Raw genomic sequence first — 11,277 nt, 5'->3', positions numbered from 1 at the left:
CCCCACAGAAAGTTGATGCAGGACATTAAAGTTCAAAAACTGAACACAAAGAAAGTGTTTATTAACTACAGACAGTGGTTATATTACAGAATGTTAAAAATACACCAAACTGGTACTTACAGATGAATGGATCAAATGCGTTAACATTTTGATATGCAAGTTCACATATGTAGATGGTCTAATTTACCATTATGGAAAAAATAAGGTGTGTATATCACCAGCTAGATGTGCTCACTGTATGCTCCATTATTTTTATGCAAGGCCCGGGTGACTGGAAGTGCAGTTGTCAGGCAATTATAATTAACTGGACAGCCATTTGTTTCTGCACGACAAGGCATCGTTACAGGAGCAATCAGGAGAAAACAGGAAACAGCCAAGCACTCTGCACTGCAACACGCCACCTTAACAGCTAACCAGCATTACTCAACTGCTACACAACTGCGCCTAGTGCACAAAAATACATAAGAGAAGAGATTAGAATTTTGTCTGATAAAGCAATCTTTCAACATAACCTGTAAAGTTTAATGTTTGACTTGAAGACACTATTTCAACTGAATCTGCAAAATACATTTGAATTTTAAAGTCTCTGAATTTAAGCAAAGGCAAAAATTGAACTTTTGGAAAGCATTAAGCTAATCAGCATATTCTAGCTGTATGATTGCTTAATATTAAAAACTTGAAGCGGCAAGTTAGTTACCAATTTATTTCCAAACAATTCAGCACTATATGAACAAAAATGAAGTTTTACCTCAAATATCCAAGCCAATAATGAAATCTGTAGTCGTTCACTTCACTAAATTACAAGAAATTTGAATAGGAACAAAATGGCACATAAAAGTAAAAGTCTGCCATTTGAGGCTCAAAGTAAAGAAAAAAGTTAGACAAAGTGTTACAAAATAACCTTTTCAATGGCTGGTTGCTTGTGCCAAGGGTCTCTCCAATGGACTGGTGATTCTTATGATCATTTCTCCTCCAAAGGCATCCTTTATGTAGATTTTTCATCTATTTGATGCATCTAGATTTGAAAAGGGAATAGTTCAGCCAGGGCACCTCTTGCATGTCTTCGATACTTTATGGCTGCTTTTAGATACCTAGCAGTACTGGCCTTGGCTATTTTCACATTTTATAGAAGTTGTGCAAGCCCCACCTCCCTCCATCACAGTGGTACTATAGAGGTCATGAGATTTTTGGAGATACTGTTGAATCTCCTCTAATCACATCATAATGTCAGGCTATGATCAAACCACCCTTAACCTGAATCCAGCCTGATACAGATTACGCATTAGCTCTTATTCAAAACTTCTTAGAAGTCCTTAGTAGCTGCGCAATCTATGAATTCTAGGCCCCCTTCCTTTGAAAAAACAGGACCAAACAATTTGAGGGAGGTTAAAGACACACTATCCATTTTACCCACCCTGTATATACTTAAAAGCCCACAATTTCACTGGAGAAGATACTGGCTTCCATAATCACTCACATTTCGACTTCCGCTGCTGAATATGGTAACCACAGGACTTTATTAACAGGATAGTGTATCTTTAACATTTAAAGACAAACCTGCTCCAACACACGCCCACAGAAACTGGTCCCTGGAGGATCAGCCAAATCAGTTAAAATCTGCAATACTGGCCAATATTCTTTAAGCAAACAGGAGACCGCAGCTTTAAAGGGGAAAATGCAGATGTTGGATAAGAACAGTAAGAAATAGTCATTACAGAAATAGGTTGTGACTAAAACAGTTATTAAAAAGCAAGCTATTAATTGTAACAAAACACAAAGATATCCTTGGCAAAAATCCCTTTGGAAATTTATTTTAGTAGTTATAAACTGAACACCCTCTTGAGAAGTTAACCAAATGCCCCATTTACTTGTTCTAGGATACTACATAGGAGGATTCAGTACCCACTTAACCTAATACAACAAAGCATGCAAGTATGGTAGATCATCATCACGTTACCGTTTTCCTAAGATGACACAGCTCCTTCCTCTTCTGGAGACTTAGGGGGGCTCTTAGAACGGGATCTGGACTTTGATTCTCTCTTTGAGACAGGAGGGGGACTTCTGGATCTAGAACGGGATCTCGACCGGGAACGAGATCTGGACACGGATGACGACTTGGACTTGGATCTCCTGGCCGACCTGGACTTGGAGGTGGAACGAGACCGAGATCGTGTGCGGGATCTGGACTTGGAGCGACTGTAGCGTGACCTGCTACGGGATCTGGATCGGCTCCGACTTCGAGATCGACTCCGGCGCCGCCTCCTAGGGCTGGAATGGGGGAGGAGGAGAGAAAGGGGGGGGGGTTAAAACGGAACTTGTTCGGGAAATTCAGTCTAGGCGCGAAACTGTAAGCGGCGCTTTCGGTCTCTCCCGCGCCTACAGCACGTGGCCAAGATTCCCGCCAACTTCCCCTTACCTACTTTGACAAATAAAGTCCAATCCCTCCCCGCCGTCTCTACCCGCCTGCCCTCTCCGCTTCCAGGTTTCCAACCGCCCCGGCCCACGTGCCCCCTCCCCTCAAAGCACTCCCACATCACTTTCGCGCGCAGCCCCCCCCCCAAAAAAAAAGCTTCCGGCCCAGGCGCCTCTCCCCCACCTCCTGCTGCGTCGTCCGTAGCCTCCGCTCCCGTAGCGGCGCGGAGGGGGGCCTCGTCGGCTGTGGTGCGAATCCGGGGGCCTGCCGTAGCGGGCCATCTGGACGCGGAGCTCCCGCCCGTCGAGCACGGCCCCGTCCATGGCGTCCATGGCGTCTTCGGCGTCGCGCTTGTCATGGAAGCGCACGAAGGCGAAGCCGCGGCTCTCCTTGGTGTAGCGGTCCCGGGGGATGTAGACGTCCCCCACGCGGCCGTATTTCTCGAAAACACGGCGCAGCGTGTCCGGGGAGGTGCGGTACGTCAGGTTGTCCACCTTCAGCGAGGTCATGCCTTCTACGTCCGGCGGCGGCCGCCCGTAACTCATACTGATCACCGAAATAAAGGAAGGTGGGGGGGGGCGGCTACAGCAGAATCGGAGAAGAAATCTGCGCAACGAGCTGTCTGAGGATCACCGAAGCGTCGCCAGAGAGGCTTCCACGTACGCAGCCCAGACTTACTAAAACGCCGCCGTCTCCGACCGCCGCCACGAGCAAGTGAACGAGGCACCGCCCTTCCTCAGCCACTTAAGCGGCACAAAATGGCGCCCGCTGACCCGGATGTGACTCACCGTAACCCCCTCCCCGCCACATCTTAATTCGGACAAAAAAACGTTTTCGTTTTCAAAAAATTCGCTGATACAGAGCGGCGCCTTCAGCGATAATGCGTGCCAGCAGAAAAAAAGTAAGCGATCTACTTTAAACTTTGGTAGACCGTTAAGCGAAACCCCGGAAGTGATTGTGCGGCACATGTCCTGTCCATACATTTTTGAAAAGATATTGGCTTCGTTTTAAATGACACTGAATACTAGACCTTGTTTCATTGTTTCGAAAAGGATAGTTTATGTCTTCATTCTCAAAAGCATGGCATGACGGGAAAAAGACACAACATGGAAGCCTTGGTTCCAAAATGGCTGCAGAGGAGGGGCGGGCTCAGAGTACGGCTTATGGACGCACGTTGCGCGCGAGCAGAAGAGGTTGGTTAAGAGTGACGCCGCCAGGAGTGAGGCCGATTTTTTCTAACTGCCGCCGCATTGTAGGGGCGTGGACTAGCTGGGCGCTGCGCTCGCTGCTTTCAGCGCCGAGGGCGGCGTCCAGTGGGCTGATAAACCAGGCTCTGGCGAGGTGGTTGTAATAAAGCTATTATTGTGTGCTAGGACAGCTTAGGTTTCCGTGCCTTCTTCTGAACTTGTTAAAAAGATCGGAGGCGGCAGTATACGCTGCAGTCCTTTGCACTGGCCCCAAGGTAAGCCTCGGGAATCAGTGGGACTTCGTTCTGCGAAGGAAACAATGCAAGAGCTAAGTTGGTCCATGCAAACACGGTACGAAATCAGCATAATACCTTTTATTAGTGTACCGACTACATTTACACAGAACATGCACTGGATAATGTTTTTCTTCCTGTCTACTTACCCTGTAGAATTTTCAGGACGAGATGTTTTTGCCATTGCTTGCCTCTGTTTGGGAACCATGCACTTCCTCATAGCTCTCCCATCCAGACACATTTTTCTGCTGCCATTTTATCTTCACAATAATAACATGGGGGGTGGGGAATGGCTCAGTGGTAGAGCATCGTGGCCTGCAGAAGATGGTCCCAGATTCAATCCCTGGCATCACCAGTTAAAAGATTACAGAAAGACCTGGAGAGCTGATGCCAGTCTGAGTGGATAATACTGATAATGATAGACTAATAGTCTGATTCAGTATAGGGCAGTTTCATGCATAAGTATATTATGTATGACAACCCTGTGAGGTAGATTAGACAGAGAAGATGCCTAGCCTAAAATCACCTAGTGAAGTTCCATGGAAGATTGTTGATTCAGAGCTGTTTCTCTGGGAACCTAATCTGACAGCGACTACTGTATCATACTGGTTCACTCATTAAATCCCTAGGTATTGGGCATGCTTTACTAGTTTAATATTTAAGAAGATATAAACACTGGCAGGAATAGTCTGATACATACAAGTGATGTCTATATTGGATGCATATAGTTTGGAATGAAATATATTAAAATTGCATCTGCTGATCCTATGCAGACTTCACTGGGAGCGAGTCTCATTGAACAAAGTATAATTGGGTTATGGTGATGCATGCTCTAATCTCACCTGGGTTAAATGAATGTAATGCATTTTAGATGGAATTTCCTTTGAAAAGTGCTTGGAAACTTTAATTATTACAAAATGCGGCAGGGGCTGGATCAAGGAATCATCCGTCCATATAGGATAATTGCTTTCAGTGTAGCAAATGGAGTCCAATACCACCTCTACGACCAACAAAGATTTATTCAAGACATGAGCCTTTGAGTGCATGTACTCTTCCTCAGATGCCTTGAATAAATCGTTGTTGGTCTTAAAGGTGCTGTTGGACTCTATTTTTGTTGTGCTACTTCAGACCAACAGGACCCATTTGAATCTTTCCATATGAAATTAGGAACAGTGCATTTTATGCTGTTAGTAAAAGAAATAGTAAAAGAAATTTAGGTTTGATAGAAAAATAAGTATTGTATACATTTCAGTCTCCCCCCCCCCAAAAAAAAAAAAGTATGCTGCTACTGTGGCTTCAAAATTTCCACAATTTGAAAGATAGTCTCCGTTCATACAAATGTACCCCAGAATTGATGTCAGATGGCGATACACTACACCAGCATTTTTCAATTTTTTTACTGTTGAGAAACCCCTGAAACATTCTTCAGGCTTCAAGAAACCCTGGAAGTGGTACAATTGTGCAGAATTTGGTTTGGAAACATAGCTGTATACATACCCACCCGGGGGCCCTCCCCTTCCTGGCTCATCATTAGCCATTTTGGGAGGTAGTGGGTGGGTTGACAGGACCATATATGGTCATATCACCCGAAATATGTCTTAACAAATTTTAAAATATATTAAATATGAATTAACTTCTACCCATTTGGGAAACCCTTCCAGGGCCATCAAGAAACCCCAGGGTTTCACAAAACCCTGGTTGAGAAAGCCTGTACTACACTGAGCGCCTTCATTAATGTTAATGGGTACTTGTGAAACTTTTTGTCCAGTGACTTCTGGATATGTTTTGAAAGGTCTTCAAAATCAATTTATTTTTCTTTTCCAGTTGTAGTTTTGTAATGTTCTTAAAATGTTCTTTGCTGTTCTTAAATTCTAGAATATTCCAACACATCTTAATATCCTTGCATATAGAAAAATGGCAACAGAAAAAGGTTTTGATATAGAGGAACATTCCTTTATGCCAGCGGTTCTCAACCTGGGTGTCGGGACCCCTTTGGCGGTCGAATGGCCCTTTCACAGGGGATGCAGCAGTGCGAGCAGCTTGGGTGGGACCACTATTGCTGTTCTTCCTGCGGGTGCCCGCACTCAGCTGCCAGCCGCTCCAGCAGTGCCTCCAGCGCAGCCTCCCACCAGGCACTCCAGGTGGTGGCACAGCTTGGCAGCCTTGGGTTCTAGGCAGTGGCAGCGCAACTCCTGCAGTTGTGTACCTAGCCTCTCTAGGCATGTGTGCCTGTTCGCCACACAACGCATCCCGCTCCAGCACCCCCTCCGCGCGGGTCTGGCTCTCGGCCACTGACACCCACAGCCTGCACTGCTTGCCTCGCTGGTGCACCCACTCCGCTGGTACTTTGGATCTGGCCCCAGCTGGGCAGGGAGCAGGTGGCCGAGGCTGGACAGTCCAAAGAGGCAGCCGGAAAGCGGCCCCTGCTGGACACGTGCCCTGGCTCATAAGCAACGAGAAGCTCTTCTGTTGGGCCCGCCTGTGTTGCCTCCCCCAAATCATGGGTTTTCTTGGCTTCTCCCCCATCCTTTTCTCTAAGGGGGACCCAAAGTGCCCCACATTCCTTTACTGATGTCCTCAATTTTGTCTGAGGAAGGGTGCCTGCACACAAAAGCTGAATACATCTCTGTTGTCTTAAAGGTGCCCCTGGACTCTGTTTTTGTTCTTTCAAATCATTGGTTTTCATTATTCGGTTCATACCTGCCCTCTCCAAGGGGGTCCCAAAGTGGCTGACATTGCTCCTCTTCCATTTCATCCACACAACAGCCTTGTGGGGTAGATCAAGATAGAGAGTCTATCTGTCTGGAGCAGTGGAAAAGAACAAGATCAGCATGATGGGACAAGAGGCATAACTGAACTAAGAAACCCTGGGGGGGAAAAACAATTTATAGACAATCATGCAAAGAAGGGTATGATAAAGGACCAAAATGCTAGGGACCTAACAGAAGCAGAAGAGATTTTTTAAAAAGTGGCAAAATTATACAGAAGAACTATACAAGAGCAAGCTTAACATTCCTGATAACTATGACGGTGTAGTCACTGACCTGGAGCCAGAGAGCCTGGAATGTGAAGTCAAATGGGCCTTAGGAAGTCTGAGCAACAATAAAGCTAGTGGAGGTGACAGCATTCCAGTAGAACTATTCAAAATCTTAAACGACGATGCAGCAAAAGTGCTACACTCAATATGCCAGCAAATTTGGAAAATTGGAAAACTCAACAGTGGCCACAGGATTGGAAAAGGTCAGTTTACATTCCAATCCCAAAGAAGGGCAACACCAAAGAATGTTCAAACTACTGCACCATTGCACTCATTTCTCATGCTAGGAAAGTTATGCTCAGAATCATACAAGCTAGGCTCCAGCAATATGTGGACCGAGAACTTCCAGAAGTACAGGCAGGATTTCAAAGAGGCAGAGGAACTAGACATCAAATTGCCAACATATGCTGGATCATGGAGAAAGCTAGGGAGTACCAGAAGAACATCTACTTCGGCTTCGTTGACTATGCTAAAGCCTTTGATTGTGTGGAGCACAACAAATTGTGGCAAATTCTTAAAGAGATGGGAATACCAGAGCATCTTATCTGTCTCCTGAGAAACCTATATGCAGGTCAAGAAGCAACAATGAGAACCGTGCATGGAATCACTGATTGGTTCAAAATCGAGAAAGGAGTTTGGCAAGGCTGTATACTGTCACCTTGCCTATTTAACTTGTATGCGGAGCACATCATGAGAATGGCGGGGATAGATAAGTCACAAATTGGGATTAAGATTGCAGGGAGAAATATCAACAACCTCAGATATGCACATGATACCACTCTAATGGCTGAAGAGGAACTAAAAAGCCTGTTGATACGGGTGAAGGAGGAGAGTGCAAAATTTGGCTTGAAACTCAAAATCAAAAAAATGAAGATCATGGCCCTCTCAATTCCTAGCAAATAGATGGGGAAGAAATGGAGGTAGTGACAGATTTTATTTTCCTGGGATCCAAGAGCACTGCAGATGGAGACTGCAGCAAAGAAATTAAAAGACACTTGCTCCTGGGGAGGAAAGCAATAGCAAATCTAGACAGCATATTGATAAAAAGCAGAGACATCACCTTGCCAACAAAAGTGCGTTTAGTAAAGGCTATGGTATTCCCAGTTACAATGTATGGCTGTGAAAGTTAGACCATAAGGAAGGCCAAGCATCAAAGAATTGAGGCTTTTGAACTCTGGTGCTGAAGAAGACTCTTGCGTGTTCCTTGGACTGCAAGCAAACAAACTGGTCAGTCCTAGAGGAGATCAGCCCTGACTGCTCCTTAGAAGGCCAGATCCTGAAGATGAAACTCAAATAATTTGGCCACCTCATGAGAAGGAAGGACACCCTGGAGAAGAGCCTAATGCTGGGAGCGATTGTGGGCAAAAGAAGAAGGGGACGACAGAGAATGAGGTGGCTGGATGGAGTCACTGAAGCAGTTGGTGCAAACTTAAATGGACCCCAGGGAATGGTAGAGGACAGGAAGGCCTGGAGGATCATTGTCCATGGGGTCACGATGGGTCGGACACGACTATGCACCTAACAACAACATACAATCATGAACAATGGATCTTCATCCTATTGGTCAGTTTCGGTTTAATTTCTATGAAAGAACAGTTGCATAATTTAATGGTTGGGGGTCACCACAACCTGAGGAACTATATTAAAGGGTCATGGCATTAGGAAGGTTGAGAACCACTGCTTTATGCCATTTTATACCTGCAGTCTGAAATGATACTAGTCCAGAATTCCATAGCACATGATTTGCCTGAACTTGTAGATAAGCCCTATGTCGTTTGAGAAGTCCCTTAATAATGAACACTCTAACTGTACACTCCTGAGCTAGGAGAAATCTCTCAGAAATAGGTGATCTCACACACAAAACCACTGTCAGTTTCAAATTGAGTTAAAAGGAATTCCTTTATTACTGCTTTTTACAGTTTTACGCAATTTAATTAGAAAGAAAGCAGAAAAGATAAGTTCCCTGGAGGGCATTGCATAGCTACCATCATTTTCCTCAGTATTAAAAAATGATACCTTCTCAATGGTAGCAGGTGCTGAATTTAATTGTTCATTCTTCATTTCATGAATGAGACTGTGTGGATGAGTAATAGCAATCGATACAATGCAATATAGAAAAAGTATTGTTATGTTGCGTTTATTTGTTTTTGCTTCCTTGTTTTAGTAAGGGAAAATCTAGAACTGCATTTCCCAGAATTCACAGGGGTTTTTTTTGATCAGCTGACTTGGCATGTGAACTATTCTCTATTTCCTGTCCATCATGAATAGACATGGTTTGTGTATGCGAGCGCTATCCTCCTCTGATGATTTCATAGTTTTGGGGCAAAACTGACTCAGAAATACTGTGAGAAACCAAAGTATTCAAAAAGATCATCTTCTGCATAGTGTTTCTTTGGGAGGAAAGGTATGCACTGAACAAATAGCAAGCCGTAATCTGCAGCAACTCTTCTAATGAAAGGTATGGGAAATCTAGTCCTTCAGGCTGAAGTGTTTCCTTTTGCTGTTGTATTGTGTGACAGTGGCACACATTCTCTTACATTGTCAGAAAACAGTTGTTAAATATAGTATAAATTGTTAAATACAGTATAATATCTGTTTGTGATTTCTTGTTGCCTTGGCAGAATTTTTGTTAAAAAAGAAACTTAGAAGATGAAACATTCCTCCAGTTTAGTTTGATTGCATCCCATGAAAACACAAAATGCATCCCGAAACGAAAAAGCAGTTGAACGTCGTTGTTTTGGGAATAGCCTTTATGTTTATGTTCACTGCTTTCCAAACATGTGGAAACATTGCAGTAAGTATTCAGATATATGTATCCTTTCTCCAGCATGCATGCCTTTGCTGTCTTTTTTGAAACTTTTTAATTTTTAATTCTTTTAGTAGAAGCAGATTGCCCATGCAACTCATTTTATTATTCCTTGTCCCCTCCCTAGTTTCAAACAACTACTGAAGCAATCTGTAAATTGAAGCAGAAGTGACATAAAAACATTAACACAGTGTTTAGAAAATCATCATTAAATGTATTTACTTGACATGTTAGATTCAAGTCTAGTAGCATCTTACTGACAAGATTTTGAGAATATAAACTTTTGAGAGTCAAAGGCTCCTTATGTCAGATAGCTGACAACTCACCTTTAGCTACTTTAATACAGCTACCCCTGAAATGTTGCTTGAAGTGTCCATTTCAAATAATTTAATCAGTTCTTTGTTTAATGTCTTGATTTATTGTGCAAGTTTGAGGGAGGTTAGCTGCCAACATTTATTATTATTATTATTATTATTATTATTATTATTATTATTATTATTATTATTATTATTATTATTATTATTATTATTATTATTATTATTATTATTATTATACTTGTTGCCCAGCACTCTCATTTCTGGCTCATGGCGGGTTACAAATTTGTCTGCAATAAAACTCCATTAAAAATCCCATTAAAACCATACCGGGCATAACAATGTACATATACATGTCAGACTCCAACAATAAAAACCGAATGGAGAACCCATCTAACCCCACCTGGAACTAATATAGGGGCACGAGGAGGAACACAAAACTCATAAATATATGCTCTTAATACTGGAGGGGGAGCCCGTCAGATCTTCCTTGCCTCACTGGCCTCAACCATAGACTGACGGAAGAGCTCCGTTTTGCAGGCTCCATTTTACATCTCTCTTTCCCCCCATCTACAATGACACATCCATTTGTGAAATATGGTTACCTGTCCTCAACCACCCTCATCCAAGATACCTGGCTACTAAATAGACAGTGGAGGGGGAGGGTTGTCCTCTAGTTTTTCTAGTGCTCCTAGGGAAATATGGGCACCTCTCCGGTACCTGTGCTTTCTAGGGATATACCTCATCCTAGCCTTCATTTATATTTTGTGGCAAACCTGTTTGGGCAACAGACATAGGCCCACGTACAATATTCAGGGAGCTCAGATAACAGTATGCAAAAGCAGCTGTGTATCAGACTTTGGTCATTCTGTAGCAGAATGAGGTTATGATATCCTGTATCTGTTCAAGCCCTAGTAGCAAGACAAGTCCTCCTACCTTTGAAAGGGACATAACAGTAGCACCGATCTAACTACTTTGAAATTTAATTAGCATGAACAAACTTGTTGTTGAGCTGTGTATTTTGATTGTTGGTTTTGTTTTGTATCTGGAATTTTATCTTTTGGAAATGATTTCTGGAGAATGTTCAAATAATACCTTTTTAAAATTTTCTTTCTACACAGCAAACTGTTATCACAAATTTAAACAGCACAGAGTTTCATGGCAGTGGCTATACCAGGTACCTTACACTGATAGTATTATTTTCTTTTTGTTGCTGTTGAGCTGCAT

General features: G+C 43.3%; 2 protein-coding genes across 13 annotated transcripts in view; one reads left to right on the top strand and one right to left on the bottom strand.

The window, feature by feature from the left end:
- Positions 1-31: 31 nt before the first annotated feature.
- On the bottom strand, positions 32-3,154 carry SRSF2 (serine and arginine rich splicing factor 2). Of its 8 annotated transcripts, none has more exons than XR_013229398.1 (4): positions 2,597-3,154; positions 1,958-2,268; positions 1,558-1,661; positions 32-1,015 (listed from the first exon to the last, which is right to left on the bottom strand). XR_013229398.1 is itself a non-coding variant. In XM_077327677.1 (3 exons), exons 1-2 carry the CDS (start codon positions 2,956-2,958, stop codon positions 1,965-1,967), a joined length of 666 nt encoding a protein of 221 aa, XP_077183792.1. In that variant the 5' UTR covers positions 2,959-3,154; the 3' UTR covers positions 32-1,661; positions 1,958-1,964. The 8 variants fall into 8 exon arrangements, 3 of the variants coding, with proteins under 3 accessions (XP_077183792.1, XP_077183793.1, XP_077183791.1); XR_013229399.1 differs by having other exon boundaries at positions 32-444; positions 902-1,015; positions 1,558-2,268; positions 2,597-3,153; XR_013229400.1 differs by lacking the exon at positions 1,558-1,661 and having other exon boundaries at positions 32-444; positions 902-1,015; positions 2,597-3,152.
- A 22-nt stretch (positions 3,155-3,176) lies between these two features.
- MFSD11 (major facilitator superfamily domain containing 11) overlaps positions 3,177-11,277 on the top strand; it is a 39,872-nt gene continuing 31,771 nt past the window's right edge. The window contains exons 1-3 of one of the 5 annotated variants that reach the window (XM_077327667.1): positions 3,177-3,314; positions 9,552-9,724; positions 11,172-11,227. In XM_077327667.1, the coding sequence (XP_077183782.1) occupies positions 9,629-9,724; positions 11,172-11,227 (152 nt within the window). In that variant the 5' untranslated portion in view covers positions 3,177-3,314; positions 9,552-9,628. Of the gene's footprint in view, positions 3,315-3,402; positions 3,607-3,679; positions 3,952-9,165; positions 9,389-9,551; positions 9,725-11,171; positions 11,228-11,277 lie in introns of those variants that run through there. The other 4 variants (XM_077327666.1, XM_077327669.1, XM_077327668.1 and 1 more) reach the window with 4 other exon arrangements.

The sequence above is a fragment of the Paroedura picta genome, chromosome 3, assembly GCF_049243985.1.
Source record: "Paroedura picta isolate Pp20150507F chromosome 3, Ppicta_v3.0, whole genome shotgun sequence".
Lineage (NCBI taxonomy): Eukaryota > Metazoa > Chordata > Lepidosauria > Squamata > Gekkonidae > Paroedura > Paroedura picta.
Note: the sequence above shows the minus strand (reverse complement) of the source record. Positions and strands in the feature narration are given on the sequence as shown.